Raw genomic sequence first — 22,374 nt, forward strand, 5'->3', positions numbered from 1 at the left:
TCCCCCTTCCTCTCCCACAGTCAGTGGCTCGACTGGTTCAAGCGTCAGCCTGTGCGCTGAGAATAGCTCAGTTGGTCTGAACGCATCAGCCTCAGGCACTAAAAATAGCTCAGTTGATTCGAGCATGGGCCCAAGACAGGGGTTGGCCAGGTGGATTGCAGTTGGGGTGCCTGCAGGAGTCTGTCTATCTCCCCACCTCTCACTTAAAAAAAAATTTTTTTTATTTTGGATAGTAACCTTTATCTTCAATCTGAAGGCCATGATCTGTCTGGTTTAATTGGTAGTTGAGTTTCTTATTACTGGACTCATTCAGTTTAAGAATATGATGATGAGATTCAGATATCCACAACAGTTTTATTTATTATTACTTATCTGCTGAGAAGTTTTATGAATTGACATTTTTATTTCCATCTATTCTGTTACTATAAAGAGTGAACTATATAATCTGTACACTTATCATTTTTAATATTTTTTTCTTTTTAACAAAGTAATAGGTGCTTATGCTTGGAAAACACACACACACACACACACAACAAAAAAGGAAGAAAAATTATTTCTTTTTTTTTTTTGGTGGGCCATCGTCTTTAATCTGAGCTTGCACCCAGCGGGCAAGAAATACACACAATGGGCCTGACCAGGCGGTGGTGCAGTGGATAGAGCGTTGGACTGGGATATAGAGGACCCAGGTTTAAGACCTCGAGGTAGCCAGCTTGAGCACGGGCTCATCTGGTTTGAGCAAAAGCTCACCAGCTTCAACCTAAGGTCGCTGGCTCGAGCAAGGGGCCACTCAATCTGCTGAAGACCCGCAGTCAAGGCACATATGAGAAAGCAATCAATGAACAACTAAGGTGTTGCAAAGAGCAACGAAAAACTAATGATTGATGCTTCTCATCTCTCCGTTTCTGTCTGTCCCTATCTATCCCTCTCTCTGACTCACTCTCTGTCTCTGTAAAAAAAAAAAAAGAAAAAAAAAAGAAATACACACAATGGGAAAACACTTCCCTTTCTATTCAGGGCTCCCAAAGCCACTGACTTATCTGAGTTTCCTAGAATCAAAGGTTTCTAGCCCACCAGCCCCATTCACCTCTGTTCCCCATCTCCTCCTCTCTGCACAAACTGGCTTCTCCTTCAGCACTCCGCCATCTTGGCTGCTTCTTCTCTCCTACATGTGGCCCCTCTCTGCTCCCCTCTCCAATGCTAATCTCAGGAACTGAGAGAGAGAGCAAGCTCCTGGTCTGTCCCATTCCACAGTGTAAAAATCAAAACCTTCAATCCAGTATACAAACAAGGAAGTCTCTGATACAAAGTCACCCATGTGAGGCATAATGGGATTCCTCACAAGAGTGCACCACCCCCTATCATGCCACAGTCAAGGGCAGGGGTCCCCAAACTTTTTACACAGGGGCCAGTTGACTGTCCCTCAGACCGTTGGATGGCCGGACTATAAAAAAAAAACTATGAACAAATCCCCATGCACACTGCACATATCTTATTTTAAAGTAAAAAAAACAAAACGGGAACAAATACAATATTTAAAATAAATAACAAGTAAATTTAAATCAACAAACTGACCAGTATTTCAATGAGAACTATGGTCCTGCTTTTGGCTAATGAGATGGTCAATGTCTTGATCCATATTTGTCACTGCTAGCCCTAACAAGTGATAGGACACGCTTCCGGAGCCATGACGCATACGTCCCACGTCACCGGAAGTAGTACTTTACGTGAGGGACACCGTACTTTACTCCTCTCACTGACCACCAATGAAAGAGGTGCCCCTTCCGGAAGTGTGGCGGGCTGGATAAATGGTCTCGGGGGGCTGCATGTGGCCCGCGGGCCGTAGTTTAGGGACCCCTGGTCAAGGGTGTGGGGAAAAGTTTAGTTAGTCTTTTTTTTTTTTTTACAAAGCTGGAAACGGGGAAGCAGTAAGACAGACTCCTGCATGCACCCGATCGGGATCCACCCGGCATGCCCACTAGGGGGCGTTGCTCTGCCCATCTGGGGCGTCGCTCTGCCATAATCAAAGCCATTCTAGCGCCTGATGCAGAGACCACAGAGCCATCCTCAGCGCCCGGGCATACTTTGCTCCAATGGAGCCTCAGCTGTGGGAGGGGAAGAGAGAGACAGAGAGGAAGGAGAGGGGGAGGGGTGGAGAAGCAGATGGGCGCTTCTCCTGTGTGCCCTGGCTGGGAATCGAACCCGGGACTCCTGCATGCCAGGCCAACGCTCCACCACTGAGCAAACCGGCCAGGACCTAAAAGTTTAGTCTTAAAACTAAGCCTCAGGCTATAACGACCGGCCTGCCTACAGCCTGTCCCCCCCCCACACACACAATGCAAACTATAGGCGAGCAAACATATATATCATATTTACAAACTAATTTTTTTTAAACTTTATTTATTTATTTATATTTTACAGAGACAGTGAGTCAGAGAGAGGGATATACAGGGACAGACAGGAACGGAGAGAGATGAGAAGCATCAATCACCCGCTTTTCGTTGCGTGTTGCAACATCCTAGCTGCTCATTGATTGCTTTCCCATATGCGCCCTGACCGCGGGCCTTCAGCAGACCGAGCAACCTCTTGCTGGAGCCAGCGACCTTGGGTTCAAGCTGGTGGGCCCTTGTTCAAACCAGATGAGCCCGCGCTTAAGCTGGCGACATCGGGGTCTCGAACCTGGGTGCTCTGCATCCCAGTCCAGTGCCATATCCACTGCGCCACCACCTGGTCAGGTTACAAACTAATTTGAACAACAACGGACACCATCCAACACCAGATGAGTGACAGAGAAGAGGAGGTCTAGAGATTTTCAAAGTAACACTTGAAATGAGACCCAGAGGAACTGAGTCATAGATCATAGATCACCTTTAACCATTGTGCCAATTATGTCTTTGATAGAATGACAAAAAAACAAAACAAAACCATTGAAATGAAAACTACATTTTTCCAGGTAAACAAAACAGAACAGAAAAGGACTGTCAACATTCACACAAAAATATAAAGCTAATCAAACTCCATGGGGTTTAAGCGTGGCTTTTTTTTTTTTGTATTTTTCTGAAGCTGGAAACGGGGAGAGACAGTCAGACAGACTCCCGCATGCGCCCGACCGGGATCCACCCGGCACGCCCACCAGGGGTGACACTCTGCCCACCAGGGGGTGATGCTCTGCCCCTCCGGGCCGGAAAAATTATTTCTAAAACCACTACTCGATCACATTGCTTATAATTCGATGTTAGATTCCTAGATGAGAGACTGAGGTTAGACCCATTCTGTCCCCAGAAGCCACAGTTTTCGCTGTAGTCTCAATATTTGTGCGTAAATAATTATTTATGCGTAATTATTTTTCTTTCATTTTGATGACATGGGTAGCGATGGAAAACAAATCATTGTGCTATCTTTCATTCCAGTTTTTGCTCACAAAAAGTAGGCTTTTTTTTTATTCAGATCGTGGCTCGTGAGTTATGTCACCTTCTCCCTTCATTTACCTGGAGCTTCATTACCGCAGAGGTCCCACTAGTGTTCCCGTGGCGACCAGGGGTCCCTGGCACCAGCACGTCTGTAAACTTCATGCCCGCTCCGGGCTGTGCTCCGCAGGTGACGTTCTCAACGCCCTGGCTACGGTGTCTGGCCGCAAACACCCATCCACAGTGCAAGCGAAGCAGCTGAAGATGTGTCTCCCCCTGATGCCCGTCACGCTGCACCTGGTCACCTCGCAGGTACCGTCCTCTCAAGAGGACAGGAGTATCCTCGTGACTCCCTCCTCTGTAAAGTGGCGCTGAGAAACGCCAGCTCAGACAAAACGCTTTTTTTTCTTTCTGCATGGCTTTCAGGATTTAATCTGTGGAAACTCTCGTCACACAGGTATTCCGACCTCAGGTTGTAACGGAGGAGTTCCTTTTCAGTTACGGAACTATTCTTGTAAGTAATCCTGAATTTTTCACATTCCTAATAAAAAAGGTGGCTGGCTGTCTCTGCTGTTGGTGGAATTTGGTGTCAGGTGAGGTTTTAAAATTCCTGTGGTATTTATTTGTCTCTAGGGAGGTGACCTTTTTATATTCTTATCTGTTGACTGTAATAAGATTTGACATTTTAGAAAAATACATTTTCTCCTGATAAAGTATGTTGTTCACAGACAGCCCCAAGCAGGGTAAATATGTCCGTAGAAAACACTTTTTCTTGATTTTGGCATTAAACGTCATGAAAGATTTAAAAATAATAAAACTGGTGGAAACGGAATGTTGGAAACATCATTATCATTTACTTTGGCTTATGTTGTCCAATTATGTGCAATCTCTTTTTATAATGGCATTTCTCTAAATTAGGCTCAATTTAACTTTTTGTTTAATTTTGATGAGATGGGTAGCGATAGAAAACAAATCATTGTGCTATCTTTCATTCCAGTTTTTACTCACAAAAAGTAGGCTCTTTATTCAGATCGTGGCTCGTGAATATGTCACCTTCTCCCTTGCCTGGCACGGTGAGAGTATATGTCATTGCTAACGTGGGGAGACATTTTTCACAGTGTTTCCAGCCTTACTTTGATGTTTATAATGAATACTGCACTGAGGTTTTCAAGGTGCCGCAGAGGTAGCTAGTTAAAATGAAGCAAACATCTCACTGTAGTTGTTATTTTGGAATTAAAAAAAAAAATGAGTGTCACCCACAAGTGGGAAGAAGGTTTTCTAGAAGGTTCTTCATACAGTGAAGACTGATGTTTTTGAAGTACAAGCGTTGAGTGCTGGTCCCGGAGTCTTAGTATGACGTGGGTTCAGGCAATGCAGGGGGGACCCTTTTGTATTCAGTTTCAAATCATTATTGTCCCCATGCCTTGAATCCAAATTCTTCAGGGCACATAATTTTTGTTATTCACTCATAAGTTTGCAAATTATTAGAATTTTGTTTACCACCTTCTTTAATTTACTCCTCAATCTGCTTTTAAGTACTGCCTGGGTATCATTTTAGCACGACTATAATTCTGTATTTATAATTCCATTGCACTACCTATCAGTGCCCAAAAATAGTGACTTTGTTTATGGAGCCCGTCTTGGAATGTTTTGGGGTAGTGTTAGTTTGGGATCAGGATAATTGTCCTGTATTCATTCTTTTATTTTTCCTCACACGTAGTACTTTTCTCTGCTTATGTTCACTGAGCACTCTTTAGGTTTTCAAGGAACTACCAAGTGTCCCCAACATAGAGGTCTTTATGGACTTTTAGGAATTACATATATGTGTTTATTACATCTATCTGCTCCACGTAATTCACATGCAAGGGAGGAGGCCCAACGGAGGCGGGGTCTCCTCACCTTTTCCCAGGGCGTGAACTTCGTGAGGGTGGGAGAATTCTGAGGGGTTCTTCTGTGGGCCCTTGTAGGGAATGGAAAGTAACTTACCTGTTCAAAGATAATTATGATATCGGAACATTTTTTTTAATCAGTTCTTTTCCTTACAATGTCATTCAAGCAGAGGGAGTTTAAGTAAAATAGAAAAGGCCTTTTAAGCTCTCTTTGGGCTGTTTTCCTAGTTAGGATTCTCATCACAGTTGTTACTTGGCCTTAGTTGTGTGTCCATCTTTCTCACCCTCAGTGTCGATGGCACTGATGAAGGACTAGTAAAAGGGAGACAAGTATTGACTATCATGAAGGACCTGGGTCTAGTTATGCACACAGCTCTTGTGCATGTTATGATGAACTGTTGAGGGTTGGATGTTGCTTCTGTGAGTTGATAAGACCAGAAGATGCCAAAGCTATTACTCAGGTCAGTAGTGCCTGCTGATGCCACGGGGCCTGGTCAGCTCGCCCCACTTCCCGCCGTCCCCTAGAAATTCACAGCGCAGATGAGCAAGCTACTGCCTCTTGAGTTTTCTGCTTCAAGAGAGTTCTTTTTAATTTTGCTTAAACAAAAGTTTCCTAAACTTGTTTGAGAGGTTTCGTTTTGGGCTGCACAGCTATAAATGTTCTGTGGACCAGTCCCTAGAGTGACTCTGTGACTCTCTCCAGAGCACGGGGCGTCTCTGTCCTGCTGGCCTGTTCCATTCATATCTAGAAACTTAGCTCTGTGTTTGAAAGCCTTATTGGCCTACATGGAAATAAATACCATTTTCTGTATATTTCGATATTTATCTGGTGGAGAAGCTACTGTACTGTGGCAGGTCTATGGTCTCTTTGTATTTTAAAACCAGGCCTTAATTTGAGGTCTTCAAGCTTGGTCCACCTGGGGCTTCTGCTCAAGCAGCTCTGCAGGAGCCGTTGGCCTGCCCCAGGTGGGCGAGGCAGCGGCAGTCAAGGCTGGTGTGATCCCCACTCGGTGGGAGGGCCCTGGAGGAGCAGGCTGCAGGGGCCTTGGAGTTGTGCTACGTGGTGGCTTCCATTTCTATACAGGCACCGGGGAACGGTTAGCCTCACTGTCCTATAGACATCTTTTATCTTTTAGGTATAAAAATTCAGGATACTTCTTAATCCATGGAGGCATGAATGTCAGCATTCACTTTTTTTCACCCCAAGAAAAATGAAGTTTTGTCCTCTTATATTTTAAAGAGGCAGGTGTTTGGAAACAGTTAGCAGGGTACTTGTAAACCTTCATTAAGCTTTCAGAAGCTCCAGGTGAAAGAGGACCAAACAGCTGATAATTGTTATTCTCACTTCTTATTGGCAGAAGCAGTGTGTCATCACACCTGCCTTCCTCTCCAATAAAATAAGTGTCTGCGGAAGTGCAATGGGGAAATTCTGTGATGAACGCTGTGGTTCTTTCGGGCCTCCACTGAACTGGGCGGGGAAGCCTGAAGTAATGACATTGAGGAAGTATGCTCAGGAGCTCATGCTGTGTATTAACCTGATGTTCGCTGTGTTTCTTGTGCCCTTTTCAAAATGCTCTTGATTAATGAGCCAAGGAAGAAAACTTTGTTGTGTTTGTTCTTAAGTTCTGGCTTTGGTAGTTTATAAAAGTGTGATGATTATAGTTGTGTGATGGTGATAGTTTTCTACAAAAAGGCATCACAGTTCAAATATTCAAATAAAAGATGAACAGAAGAAATGATAAAATTATTCTGATTTTCATGTAAGAATATAATTACAATCTTGATCATTCATGAATCTTTATTTATCTTGGGCATTGAAATAGTTATTAAAATCTGCCCTCTGCAGATTTTTATTTTAAGTGAATGCCTCTTTGTTGATTGGTTTTTGACGTTAGTTGTAGTAAGTAAAGCAGAGAGAGTGAGTGCACTTTTACATTTAGAAAATATATACTATACAATTCACTGGGGAACAAAATGTTTGTTGCATCCACAAAAACACTTGTTCTTACCTAATTCGAGTGTACTGATGTCAAATCTGACATTAGTTTCTCTCTGTAAGCTACAGGTTTTTTTGCAATTTAAGATTTTAGGTTTTCATCTTGTAAAAATTTCAACATTTAGTTTAACATAATGAAGTAGAATGTCTTCTTGGGCATTATCTTTGTGAAAAGATAATAATTTATATAATGCAGTAAATACACTATTACACTAAAAGATATGATTGCATCAGAATTTGTCTACAATTTCAAAACAGAATATATTAAAACACTTATTTTAATCATAAATTTTGTGTAAAACTTATTTAAATTCTATTCAGGCAAAAATTTGCATTTGTAGCTCTTGCATTTTTGTACTTGTTGAGGACAATCTCGTTTGATGCTCCAGCAGTAGTCTGCTCATCACTAACAGCTCCAAGGTTTTCCAGAAACTTATCAAGATGACTGTTCAGGAAGTGAATCTTAACGCTCATGTTACATCCAATGTCACGGAAAGCCAACAGCATCCTTTGAACTAGAAGTTCATACTTTTCTGCTTTTTTGTTGCCAAGGAAGTTCCTTGTAACTGCCACAAAAGACTGCCATGCTGCTTTCTCCTCCTTATTCATCTTCTTGGCAAATTCTTCGTCACATATGAGGGTTCGAATTTGAGGCCATCGAATACACCTGCTTTTATCTTCTCGAAAGACAAGGCAGGAAAAGCAGAACTAATATGTTGAAAGCATTCACTTTCTCTATTCAAAGCCTGAACAAACTGCTTCATTAAGCCCAGTTTGATGTGAAGTGGGGGAAAAATGATCCTGTCTCGATTAACTACAGGTTCATTCACAATATTTTGCATCCCTACTTCCAGAGCTTCACGTTTCGGCCACTCCTTCTGTGTCCAGTGTTTCTCCCAAGCTCTGCTGTCCCACAAACACAGAAAGCAAGGATACTTCATGAAACCTCTCTGTTGTCCTAGCAGGAAATTTACCATTTTAAGATCCACACAAATGATCCAGTTATGCTCCTCATACTTCAGTAAGTCGAGGACAATTTTTACATCATTCTTACTAAGTCATTCAATTCAGGTTGGCTAAAGTACTAAGGGGTTAATGACTGCTTGGTATCAGAAGAAGACCCTTCAGATTCTACAACCATTTCCTCATGCATCTTATCAAAATACACTTGATCACCATGTTCACTTTCTTTGTCCTTAGTAGAAATACAACCATTGAAAACTGGAACCGGGAGTGTCTCAGAGTGTGGGATAGGTCGTATTACTGAAGGAATATTACGATATGCGATCATATGCCATTTTTTCTTGCCGATGCCCTTTGTGTGGATCAGGCAGAGATAACAGTCACTGCTGTGGTTTTTAGGTTCACACCAAACCATGGGAATACCAAAAGGCATTATTTTGCGTTTTCCTTTTGTCCACTCACGAAGCATTTTCTCACAATTATGACACACAATATAAGGAGCCCAATTCTTGTCTTGATCGCCAAGGGGAACTTGAAAATAGGCAATATATGCATGTGTCACAAATGATGAAATATTGCGCCTTTGATGTTGAAGTGCATAACAGACACATATATAACAGAAGGTGTCAGGACTATTCTTATATTTACACCTACTCGAAGAAGCCATGATTCAATATTAAGACAAAATAAGAGGGTGTTTTTTCAAATAATAATTTTTACATTTAAACAACTACAATTATGTAAAAGTGATGTTTGTAAAACATTAATTGCCTTGTGGTTATGTTCAATCCAAGAGTCGTTGCCCTTTAACTCCAATTTAAAAACCAATGCATGCCATTAACTGTAACAAAAAGAAATTACAATTGCATAAAAACTAGAGCATGCACCATAAAACAGATTTCAGATTTGGAATCAGCGATGCATAAATATATAGAAATAGTTCTAAAACCCCATGCAACAGAAAATGAAAAAAAAAATTTGTTCCCCAGTGTCATGGCCACCCAGATGTTCTTGTTATCCGGTGGTTCTCCCTCTTCAGCCACCGTTGAACGTAAACCCAGTTTGCAGAGGGACTGCTTGGGGCTTCCTTGAAGTGGTGCGGAATGGTATTGACCAGTACCGGCCTGCCCTGCAGGCACAGCTTGCCGGTTTCCCTTTAATGGGGCGGTTTCCTGCCTGCACGCCTGCACCCAGGGAGCCTGTGGGGCAGGTGTTCATCCTTCTAGATCCTCTGCAAAAACTCCCAGCTGTGAAGCCCATGCCGTCGGATGATAGCCTGTGCTACTCTGCCAGGGACTGTAATCGTCACAGGTTTCTGAGTCATTCTACGCGTTCCTCAAAGTCGTTTTCATTGGCCTCTCTCTCTGCATGCTGCTCCTGTCACCGTTCTTGGAGAATCGGGTATCCCTACGAAGGGTCCTTCCCACACCTCAGCCTCAACTCCCCACCACCTCTGTCCCCGTGAGTGCGTCCTCCCTCCTACAGCTGCCTGTCCCCGTGAGCGTGTTGTCACCACACCGGCCACCTCTCCTGGTGATCTGCTCACTTCCTCTGCTCCTCATCTCCGGCAGCTCGTTAATGCCCCGAGACTTAGACTGGCTTCCACTTTCCACTCTCCACCTGGCCTCTCATGGCCCGGCAGCTGTGCTTTGTCTTGACTCAGCTTGGAGTTCCTTAGAGTCCCTGCCCCTTTACTGCCTCGCGGTCACCTGGATGTTCCTTTCCTGTCTGTTCCTCCGCTGTCCTCCTCTGGCGGAGCCTAAGCCTGGTTTGATTTTGTTCTCTCCCTGCCCCAGCCCTGCTTGGAGTGGCTCACTGTGGCTAGAGAAAGCATGAGGAAGGTAATGGTCTCTCGTTCAACCCATTCCGGCTCATGTCAAGTGCGTCCTCTCTGCACACTCGTTCTTCTCGTCCATTTTCCTATCTCACGTGCCTTCATACTCGCCCAGATGACCATTCGCACACTCCCTCTGTCCCTGAATCTCCAAGACCGCCTACTTTTCTTTTTTTTTTTTAACAGAGACAGAGAGTCAGAGAGAGGGATAGACAAGGACAGACAGACAGGAACGGAAAGAGATGAGAAGCAACAATCAACAACTAAGGTTGTGACACCTTAGTTTTTCATTGATTGCTTTCTCATATGTGCCTTGACCATGGGCCTTCAGCAGAACGAGTGACCCCTTGCTCGAGCCAGCAACCTTGGGTCCAAGCTGCTGAGCTTTGCTCAAACCAGATGAGCCCGCGCTCAAGCTGGTGACCTCGAGGTCTCGAACCTGGGTCCTCCGCATCCCAGTCCGACGCTCTATCCACTGCGCCACCGCCTGGTCAGGCAAGGCCATCTACTTTGTCCTCACTCTCACCCGACTAATTCCTAGTACGCTAGAATGAAGAAGAAGAAATGTATCAAAAGACATTAAAATTGGTAAATCAATGAAACGTTATGTAGGGATCAAATAAAAATCAGAGAGTATAAGGAGAAAAATAAGTTAATAGAAAATAAGCCTATAGTTTCACCATCTAAATACCCCTGATTACTAATACATCATACACGCACAGGGTTAGGACTCCCAACAGTGCAGGAGGGCAGAGAGGGAAACGTTTGGAAAAGACACCACCCGGCCTCAGCGATCCTCTCCCCAACGGGAACCTCTGCTCTGGTTTCCTGTGCTTTCTTCCTCAAGAATTTTCGCTTACATCTGTATTTGTGTATTGTTTATATACTTTAAAAAAAATTTATAGCAAAGATCATGGTATAAACACTGTTCAATCTTTATCTTTCTTAGTAATCCACAGCCATTTATGTAGATTTAAGTCAAAAGCAATATCTTGATGAATTTTTTATTCAGCTTCAAATTCTTATGTATTCAGCAAAAATTATGTGCTCATTTTAAAGTTTTGTGAAATTATTTCACCCCAATTATCAGGAAAAGCTTAACAGTGCTTTTTAAAATTTACTACATTATTTTTTTTTTTTAGTCTTTTCAGTTTGTTTAGTTATAGGCTGAGAAAAAGGAACTCGAAGTGCCCCATATTTTTAGTTTTCAAAGAGTGTATGTCTTATTTCAAGATTTTCTCTTACTTTACATGCAATTGGTGCTTACTTATTAAAACTATAGAAGTGTACTTTTTAAAAGAAAATGTAGAAAACTCGAGTGAGATTTGAAGAAAATAAAATCTTAACTTCACAACTCAAAGACAACCTTGGTCAATGTACTTTTGTTTTCCTGAAGTGTTATCTATTCATAGGTGCACTGGTGTGTCGAAAGCTATGTACAGGTAATGTACTTCTATATGACATACAGTAATACATATGGTTGAGTCTATGCTGTATATATGCAAATTTGTATTATTTTTCCATTTAACATTGTATCACTTTCCTATATCTTATTATTTTTTTTTTTTTGTATTTTAATGGTTACATGTTGTCCCATTTGTTATGCAATGTACGAAGTTGGATATCGGCAAAGTTCAAGAATACCTGAACAACAAACTATTTAGGGACATATGTATGTATGGCAAAACTATTTTGAAATGTCAAGAAAATGAGAAATTATTGGTAGTGGTTCTCTGGAGGAATGACAGGCAGGTTGGGCGGTGGGAACTCATGGAGAGAATGAGGAGTGTCTTAGTTCTGACCTTGAGTGGTAGGCTTAAGGATTTTCTTTCTTCTTTAGAATGAGAAATCTGTACATACATTTTCTGGATATGTTATATATATTTCTTTATATTTACCAAATATTTTAATAAAAACCAGTGGGCCATAGGTGACCCATTGTGCACTCCAGGCTGCATATTTACTTTTTTGTTCCGGGGTCACTGTATATTTCATGTGCTGTTTGTTACCACGCAGCAGGTATTACGTGTGTATTGCTTTGTGAGCTAGGGGCAGGTGCTCCGTCTCAGCGTCACTGCACTTGGCTGATGTGGTGCTCTGCCTGTTGCAGCCCTGGCAGTGGTTTCATTCGGGTCATGTTTATGAGCACCCTTACTGCCTGCGGCACTCACTGGGCTGGGGGCTGGGGGCTGTTCAGGCTGCCTTTAAAACAGTGTTGGGGTTGCCCTGGCCGGTTGGCTCAGCGGTAGAGCGTCGGCCTGGCGTGCGGGGGACCCAGGTTCGATTCCCGGCAAGGGCACATAGGAGAAGCACCCATTTGCTTCTCCACCCCCCCCTCCTTCCTCTCTGTCTCTCTCTTCCCCTCCCGCAGCCAAGGCTCCATTGGAGCAAAGATGGCCCGGGCGCTGGGGATGGCTCCTTGGCCTCTGCCCCAGGCGCTAGAGTGGCTCTGGTCGCGGCAGAGCAATGCCCCGGAGGGGCAGAGCATCGCCCCCTGGTGGGCAGAGCGTCGCCCCTGGTGGGCGTGCCGGGTGGATCCTGGTCGGGTGCATGCGGGAGTCTGTCTGACTGTCTCTCCCCGATTCCAGCTTCAGAAAAATACAACCCCCCCCCCAAAAAAAAAAAAAACAGTGTTGGGGGTCATCCTGCAAGGAGGCGCGGACTTGGTGTGTGGGGGCACAGATATGGGAGTCGGGTTGGGCTAAGAGGTATCTAGGAGGAACTAGGAACTCTGGTAAGTTTGAGCTAAAGGGCTGCACCGTGATGCAGTTGGCACTCATGGGGGCTAAGGCTTGCCCTTCCTTTGAGACGACTTTCACCCGATTGGGTGCCGTTCTCAGTGACCTTCAGGGGCGTGCGTGCGTGAGTGCAGCTGTTGTCGGAAATGGTGTGGATCAGTTGGATTATCTTCCCTCTTGCAGGTTGTCCTTTTGGGGCTTATATTGCTAGTGAATTTATTCCAGCATTAAGTCTCATTGATAGTGATTTGTATGTTTTAAAGTGATGATAGTGTATAATGTATATACACTGTTTCATATCATATTTTTAAATGGTGATCATAGCATTCATAATATGTATAATATATAGTATATATTTAATGCCTTCCATGAGTTATTTCGTTAAGAACGGTAAGTGGTTTTGGAACAAACACGATATCTGTGTTTTATTTCAGATTTATTTTGAAATCTCCATTTACTGGTGTTTTTATTGTTTTCAGAGTCATATTAAATCAGTAGACTCAGGAGAAACTAACATAGAAGGAGCCGTAGGTGAGTAGACCATAGAACACTTTATGTCCTTGTTTGAGGCACTTTGACGTTGTGATTTTGGACATGTAAAGAAACCCCTGTAATAATGAACTGTGTTTCTAGGACCGATGGCATCGGAAGAATTTATCAGGATCACGCTGTCGGCTTTTGAAGCAATAATACAGTATCCTGTTTTATTGAAAAACTATTACTCTACGGTCAGTTCTGGCAGCTTTTTTTTTTTTTTGGTATTTTTCCGAAGCTGGAAACGGGGAGAGACAGTCAGACAGACTCCCGCATGCGCCCGACCGGGGATCCACCCGGCACGCCCACCAGGGGGCGACGCTCTGCCCACCAGGGGGCGATGCTCTGCCCCTCCGGGGCGTCACTCTGTTGCGACCAGAGCCACTCTAGCGCCTGGGGCAGAGGCCAAGGAGCCATCCCCAGCGCCCGGGCCATCTTTGCTCCAATGGAGCCTTGGCTGCGGGAGGGGAAGAGAGAGACAGAGAGGAAGGAGAGGGGGAGGGGTGGAGAAGCAGATGGGCGCTTCTCCTGTGTGCCCTGGCTGGGAATCGAACCCGGGACCCCTTGCACGCCAGGCCGACACTCTACCACTGAGCCAACCAGCCAGGGCCCTGGCAGCTTTTGAAAGATACACTTTTTCATTTATTTGGGAATACTGCATATTGTAGAAATATGAGTATATGCGTATATCACAGTTATTTACTTCTGATAGACATTGGGTTGTTTATGGTTTTTGGCATTTACAAATACTGCTATGGGTATTCTTGTTGATGTGTTTTGCTCTACTTAAGCATGCATGACTTTTAGGGTATGTATTTAGGAATGGAGTCAGCGGTTATTGGATACATGTAAACTCAGCATGTGCACAAAATACCTTAGTATTTTCCAAGGAGGTGGAACCAGCTTCACTGACCCCAGCAGGGCAGTCCCCAGCAGGGCAGTACCTGATCCCCTCATTCTTCCCAGCCCTTCTTATTTCACACGTTTTAATGGCTGGGTGGGTATATAGCAATATATATATTCACCATAGTTTTAAATTTTTATATGATCAAGACTGTTAATGAGGCTGAGTAGTTTTTCAAAAGTATTTTGGCCATTTGGGAAAACTCTTACCAAGTGCTTGTGCAAGTCTTTTTTGGATATTTTAAATCTAATCTAAAAAGTTTATTGGCATAAAGAAGTTTATAGTATTTTCTTGTCATCGTTTTTAGTGTCTTTGTAACCTAATAATATCTCCTTTAATTTTTTTTGCTATTTATTATTGTTCTTTTCTTGACCACTCTAACCAAAGGTTATTTTTAGTTTTATTAATTGTATCAAAGAACTAGTCAGTTTCTTCACAGTGTTCCTTAGCTTGGATGTGCTATGGCAAACGTTTTGATCAAGTCATTGTTTCTTGAAGGAGATTTTTTTCTGAGTGTTAAATTCTAGGTTGGCATTTATGTTTGTTATTGTTTCATACTGTGAAGATGTTATTTCATTACCCTATGTTCTGAATTGTAGCTATTGAGAGTTTAGCTGATGGTCTGTTTTTCCTGTGAAAATAATATTTGTTCCTTGTCCCCTTTTGAGATCTTTTTTTTTTTTTTTTCGGTGGGGAGGATCTTTGGATTTCTGTAGACACACTGTGATTTAACTAAATGCACATCTTTTATTTATTCTGCTTTAGATTCTCTGTGCTTCTCGAATCTGTGGATTGTCCTTTTTCATAATTTCTGGAAAGTTCTCAGCTATCATCTCTCTTTCCTTTGCTGGGTCACCTTCAGCAATTCAAATCACGAGGACATTAAACTTTCTCACTGTGTTTTCTATGTGTTCTATCTTTTTTCCCTCTCAGGGTTATATTCTGGATAATTTTGTTTATGTTCTGGATAATTCTATTTCTGTCCTCCATGTCCAGCCATTGAGTTTTTAATGTTGGTTATTTTTCATGTGTAGAAGTTTTGTTATCACTAGAAATTCTGCTTGTCCGTTTATTTCAGTCTACTGTATTGCTTTGTATAATTTTCTGTTTTCTATTTACATTTCCCAGCTTGTGAGTGACTTGTTCACATTCAGATGCAGTTGTTTTACGCTATGTCTGATAACTGCAGTCTCAGAAGACTCCAGTGTGATGTGGCGTCATATCTCATTCATGTCCACATCATCTTGCCTTCTCGGAGCCCTTGTCAGTATTTACTGCTTGTGGGGCACAGGCATTCCCTGAGCCTAGTGTGAGCGTCCCTCCCTGGCAGGCTTCAGGTGTGTTTGGGGCTCTGTCAGTCAGGGCTGCCTTAGACTGAGGTTATTTGTACCCATTTTGCAAATCCCTGAGAGTGCAGGCTGCAATCATAATAACTTCTAGGGAAGCCTTTTCAGCATTTCCCAGGAGTGTGAATGCACGTGGAGGGGTTGGTGACAAGCTCTGGTTTCCCCACCTCTGAGTGTGTAAGCCCTGCCCCTCAGTGCCCAGCTCAGTGAAGGAGACTGACACACTCCGCCCACCGGGGAGAAACGGACTGAGACCTCTGTCTCTCGCCCTGAGTGAAGGTCATGCTTTTACTCAGACATCGGTCTGGAAGTTTCCCTATTGTCTTTTCAGATCTGAAGTATTTTTAAGGCTTTGTTCTATTATCCGACATATTTTAGTTGTTTTCAGTGAGAGAGTTAAGCCAAACAATATACACTATTGGCAGAAGCCCTGTTTGTTCTGGTCACTCTCTGAGCAATGATTTCTCAGTCTTCCAGTGAGATAGCATTTGCTTAAATGTTGCTTATTGACTTTTCTCTCTAATGAGCAATCACCTGATGGCTAACTTTTTGTGATCCAGTAGTTAGCAATGTTCATACTTACATATCAATAGACATTTAATAGTTTATTTTCTAATTATGAAATGCTATCATTATAATCACTGAAACTAGTATATTATGATAGGAATGGTAGCATTGCAACTTATGGGCTTCATCAAATTATTTTTTAATGCTGTAACTCATGGGAAATCCTCTAATTACTACTTCTTGACCATGACTGGAATACATGAAATTGAAAATTCAGCACCCCAAGGAGCATAACATTGTTTGAAATGTTAGCACAAACTATGTTCAAGGCTACTGATCAATACTTTATTATGTGGAAGTGGTTACATGCATTTGTTTCTTGCTGAGCACAAGTGCTTAACTCAGATTTCCCCAGAGTTTAGACTGTTTGGTGCCTCCGAGTTGGAACTCATCAGTGTGGCCTCCAGAGCAGTTAGAAATGCCATAATGATTTGATTTGTACAGAGAATTTGTTCCATTCATGGTGCTTTCAAAATATGTTATAATAGCAAAAGGAAAAATAATAGTGATTCTTTATTAGAAAATTCTGGTAATAATATACGTAAGTCGCCTAAAATATATTTCAATCCCTTTAACTTTAGTAAGCTAAGTCATAATACCTTTTTTTTTTTTTATGAAGAGCCTATCCACTTGTAAGTTTTTTTTTTTTTTGTTTTTTTTTTCATTTTTCTGAAGCTGGAAACAGGGAGAGACAGTCAGACAGACTCCCGCATGCGCCCGACCGGGATCCACCCGGCACGCCCACCATGGGCGATGCTCTGCCCATCCTGGGCGTCGCCATGTTGGGACCAGAGCCACTCTAGCGCCTGAGGCAGAGGCCACAGAGCCATCCCCAGCGCCCAGGCCATCTTTGCTCCAATGGAGCCTCGGCTGCGGGAGGGGAAGAGAGAGACAGAGAGGAAAGAGCGACGGAGGGGTGGAGAAGCAAATGGGCGCTTCTCCTGTGTGCCCTGGCCGGGAATCGAACCCGGGTCCTCCGCACGCTAGGCCGACGCTCTACCGCTGAGCCAACTGGCCAGGGCCCACTTGTAAGTTTTTAAACCAAAGGCTGAAGGCTAATACATACTGAGCAATTTAACTTTAACCAAATTTTTGAAGTAATACTAATTGCCGGTGAGGATGTAGAGCAGGGGTCCCCAAACTTTTTACACAAGGGGCCAATTCACTGTCCCTCAGACCGTTGGAAGGCCACCACATACAGTGCTCCTCTCACTGACCACCAATGAAAGAGGTGCCCCTCTGGAAGTGCGGCCAGGGGTGGGGGTGGGGAGGGGATAAATGGCCTCAGGGGGCCACATGCGGCCTGTGGGCCGGGCCGTAGTTTGGGGACGCCTGATGTAGAGCAAATGGAGGTCTCAGAAACTTCTAGTGGGAGCATAAGTTGGCACAGCTGCTTTGGAACACTGCAGTCGTGGCTCCTGAGGCTGAGCATACGTATCCACCATGACTCGGCAGTTTCACCTCTAAATATGTATTCAGTAGAAATGTAAGTGTCTGTTCACCAGAATATGACGACGACAGAGATGCTGTTAGCCTGTAACGGGAAACTGTATAAATGCCATCCAGAACCTAATGGATATGTAAATTATGATTTAGTCATATGATGGAATATGATGCAGCAAAGAAAATGAATGATCTGCAGCTACACTTAACACGGATTAATCTCACAAATGTGATACTGAGAGAAAGACAACAGATGACAAAATATCGTAGTATCATGACCATTTGCATCAAGTTTAAAAAGAGACAAAACTGATCGATTACAAGTCAGGATAGTGGTTACCTTTTGGGCAAGTAGTGACTGGAATGGGGCTTAAGGGGCTTTGTAATGTCCTCGTAATGTCTTTTGTTATTTATTTTTTTATCTGAGTGCTGTTCATCTTGGTAAAATTGAGATATATATTTAGGATTAGTATGCTTTTGTGTATGCATGATATATTAAAAAGCTTATATAAATATGAAAATATTTTTAATAAATAAAAAAATGTTTAGAACTTGGTAAATGTAAGCCCCTCCCCCTTTTTTGGCAAAGTTAACTGATATGAATTAGCATATCTATTTATCTTCCAAGTAGTCATTGGTATAGACTCGCATTCTGTATGCGTTCTCTAGCTGCTGTGACAAATTACCACACATTTAGTGCCTTAAACAACACAGATTTATTGTCTTACTGTTCTGGAGGTCAGAAGTACAAAATGGGTCTTTGGGCCTGAAATCAGGATGTCAGCACACCTGTGTGCTCCTTTTGGAGGCTCTAAGGGGCAAATCTGTTCTCTTTTTGGGCTTCTAGGGCTGCCTTCATTCCTTGGCTTGTGGCCCCATCCTCCCTCTTCAGAACTGGCACCACAGCATCTTCAAATCTGTCTAACTTATGCTTTTGTTGTGACATCTCCTTCTCTGACTCTGGCCCTCCTGTCTCGTTCTTATTTTTTTATTTTTTTTACAGAGACAGAGTCAGAGAGAGGGATAGATAGGGATAGACAGGAACGCAGAGAGATGAGAAGCATCAATCATCAGTTTTTCGTTGTGGCACTTTAGTTGTTCATTGATTGCTTTCTCATATGTGCCTTGACCATGGGCTACAGCAGCAACCTTGGGTCCAAGCTGGTGAGCTTTGCTCAAACCAGATGAGCCCACGCTCAAACTGGTGACCTCGGGGTCTTGAACCTGGGTCCTCCGCATCCCAGTCCAACACTATCCACTGCGCCACCGCCTGGTCAGGCCCTCCTGTCTCCTTCTTATAAGGACCCTTATACTATATTGGGCCTGCTTGTATAAACCAGGACGAACAAACACATCACCTCAAAATCTTCATCACATCTGCAAAATCCCCTTTGCTGTCTGAGGTAACATGTGGACATCACACTATCAATATTCTACCACAGATTTCTATTTTTATCAATGGCCTCATTCCTATAACTATTTTGGTGCTCAAATTATATCAGATTTGATGAGTGTAAACCCTTTCAAGCTGGCTCACGTGTCCTTGTTACATACCTCATCATTTCCTGAGCTGTTCTTTACTTTCGGGTGCAAGATATTCTTGACACACCTTGGAACTTACCCTGGCCTGGCTTTGGCATCAGTTATTTCTCTGAGGAGCCCTGGTTCCTTTAGGAGGCAAACGGTATCAGAAACCACAATCAGGGAATTAAGTGTGCTCCTGTCTCCTAAGCTGTCTTAGCTTCCAGGCCCTTCCAGGAGACATAGCTTGGAAATATATACATGTATATCACACAGCACACAATATAACTCACTCATGCATACTGACATACCATGCATGTACACACAGGTATACGTACTTTGAAATCTTGAATTCACACCAGTGTCTTCAAATCTGACCCATTCCCATATAGTTCTCTCTTGCCTTCCCCCATTCCATATTTGCGTCCCTTCTTCCTCTGCAAAAATTCTGGTTTCTAACAACATCAGCACATTTTCTCATGTGCTTAATCCTAATTCATCTGAAATTGTTACAGAAATGCTTCACCTAAATCAACACAGAAACAAACCTAATGAAATGAACTGAGATAAATAATGAGCCCTTAGTGTGAAATTTTAGGTTTATCTGGCTGGCTCTCCTAAACGAGGCTGTCGACTGTTGGCTGTATCTGCAAGTTCCAGAGGCTAATATTCCCTCTGATGGCCTTGGTTTTGTGCCTCCTCTTGTCTTTGGGTTTCCATAAAAATTCCTTCTTAAATAAAGCCTGTGTGTTGCAGCTCCCGGGGTTGTAATCCTGTGTTATTGAACAGGAGCCTGTTACCATGGTGGGTGTGTGGGGAGCGTGACCCGTGCAAGGCGTCGCTTCATTGGCTTGGAGCGAGGTGGTGGTCACGGGCTGTGTTTCCTGCCTTTTCATCAGTGTGGAGAGAACACAGACACGTTGTAGGGTTAGGAATACACTCAGCTGTAAACACCGGGAACTTGGTTTATTGTTGCCAAAATACACTAGTTCATCAAATGAGATAATAGGGTTCAAAATTAGACAGTGGAAGTGTTCTGTCCTTTCCACATTGCCCATTTTTATTTGGGGGAAAAACCTTGTTATTTTGGAGGTTTCAAACCATATTTGATTGTGTGCTCTGTCTGATGGTACTAGGGAGTCACAGAGGTGGTTTGTGTAGTGGATTTACCTCTTTTGAATCTATTTCTAAAAACTACCAAGGTGAACTTGTCATAGGTCTTTGATGTATTAGATAAAACAGGAGGATTATGTGTTTGCTTTCCCCCAGCATTTTGATCGTGGTTTATCTTAAACTTGAGTAACGATCACCAGCTTATATGTATTAATTTGATGGTTTAATGTCAACCCACGCCAACCTGATTTTGCATTATATACTAAAGCTCCTTTCTCGAACCCTGAAGGTTTTGAAAAATTACTGTTTTGATGATCATAATGTCATTTTGACCTGCGAACTTTTTCAGAGTCAAGTGAGCGTGGTGGTTTATTAAATGTCAAGCAGACTTGAAATCCAGGATGAATTTAGCTGTTGATTTCCCCCCACTCCTTTGATTAGTGATTCTGTCAGTGGATGAAAGCCCAGGGAGTGGTGATCCGTTTCGTGTTTACGGAGATTTGACCCACCTCTCGAACATCTTTTCTTTCAGGTTGTTGATTGTATCCTGCCGCCCTTGGTCTCCTTGGTGCAAAGCCAGAATGGTGAGTGGCCGCACCAGCCGGCATTCCATCAGTGACACATTCCGTTTTCGTTCTGTCTCTGTGTCGTCACATTCCTGGCCTTCTTTCCCTTTCAAGTGGAGTGGAGACTCTTCAGCTTGCGGCTGCTCTCGGAGACCACGTCTCTGCTCGTGCACCGGGCGGCCGGGAACGGGGAGGCGGAGGCGCGCGCGGATCCTGACAGCGGTCTCCTGGCCCTCGTTCGGGACGTCCTGCTTCCCCAGTAAGTAGCACGTGCTGCGCTCACAGACAAGCGTGGGCTGTCCGGGCGGCTTCTGTCCGACGGGGTGCGAGGACGGCGTTGGGTCGCCGTGTCCTTACAGGCAGGTCCTCACTGTCCAAGAGGCTGGAAACTGGCAGTAACAACTACACTGCATCAACCCAGGGGACTCTCAGTCCATCTTGAAAAATATCCATTTAGAGCTTTTCCTGTTCGCCACAGGCTCATGGCTCTGAGGTTATGCCAAACTAAAGGTGTTTGTGGCTCAAGGGGTGAAGTTTCTTATTTAAGGTCAACATGCTAAGGCTGCTGGAAGATGAAATTGGGACTTTTCTGGGCTCTAATCAGAAATAATAGAGATGGAAATCTTCCTTCCCCCCTAAACTCTTGAAATGGCAATTTAGTTTACTTACAAACAGGATTATTTGGGGGGGGGGTGCGATGAAACAACTAATGTATTAATTAACAGAAAGAGGTTATCTTTTTCCTTTTTACTTCATTGCTCACATAGCGAACCCGGTCGGATGACTATGGAGATCTAGGTCATAGTGTTCTGTACAGTAACATGCGGAATGGGCTTGCAGCCCGGGAGCGAGGCTGTCCCGTGTAGCCGGGGTGTGCCGTAGGCGAGACCGTCTGGGTTTGTTCAGTGCACCCACTCTGATGTTTGCACAGCGACAAAATCCATTAACAACGTATTTCTCAGAACGTATCCCCATCACTGATGGGCACGTGACTGTATGGGACTGGGTGTGTATGGTTTGTACTTAGGTGGGTAAGTAGAAGCTGAGAACCTTGTGCCACGGGATTAATTAATGCTTTTGATGCCATCTTACACTTACTCATGTTTATATATAGTCATATGCATCTTTCTGACATTTTGGTCAGAATCACAAAAGGTGATTTTAAATTTAAAATTTTTTTTATTAAATTTATAGGGGCTACATTGGTCAGTAGGATCATAGAGTTTTCAAGTGTACATTTTTATGATACATGGTCTGTATATTGCATTGTGTGCCCACTATCCAAAGTCATACCATCTTCTGTCACCATATATTTGTCCCCCTCTACCCCCAAAATGTGATATTTAAAAGACGTATTTTGGAAGTTGGCTACCTCACAGCTTATAGAGGAGCATCTTTCAGGACCAGAGATGCCCTCCTCACCCCCTGGAGGGACTGGGTTTCCTCCGACAGGACTTCACAGCTTAGCAGTAGCTGTTAACACGCATGTCAATTTGAGATCAGATTTCTCGTATCTGAAGTTTGCCCACTTTGAAATAGTTTGTAAATAAAAAGCA

At 43.3% G+C, this 22,374-nt stretch overlaps 1 protein-coding gene across 2 annotated transcripts in view; it reads left to right on the forward strand.

Moving 5' to 3' along the window:
- Positions 1 to 22,374, forward strand: part of ULK4 (unc-51 like kinase 4) — a 418,647-nt gene that overhangs the window by 123,920 nt on the left and 272,353 nt on the right. Inside the window, exons 24-29 of one of the 2 annotated variants that reach the window (XM_066351269.1) lie at positions 3,595 to 3,716; positions 3,862 to 3,918; positions 13,304 to 13,355; positions 13,458 to 13,552; positions 20,785 to 20,836; positions 20,933 to 21,077. In XM_066351269.1, coding sequence (XP_066207366.1) covers positions 3,595 to 3,716; positions 3,862 to 3,918; positions 13,304 to 13,355; positions 13,458 to 13,552; positions 20,785 to 20,836; positions 20,933 to 21,077 — 523 coding nt within the window. The remainder of the gene's footprint in view (positions 1 to 3,594; positions 3,717 to 3,861; positions 3,919 to 13,303; positions 13,356 to 13,457; positions 13,553 to 20,784; positions 20,837 to 20,932; positions 21,078 to 22,374) is intronic. The other variant, XM_066351270.1, reaches the window with a different exon arrangement.

Source organism: Saccopteryx leptura, chromosome 10 (genome assembly GCF_036850995.1).
Source record: "Saccopteryx leptura isolate mSacLep1 chromosome 10, mSacLep1_pri_phased_curated, whole genome shotgun sequence".
NCBI lineage: Eukaryota > Metazoa > Chordata > Mammalia > Chiroptera > Emballonuridae > Saccopteryx > Saccopteryx leptura.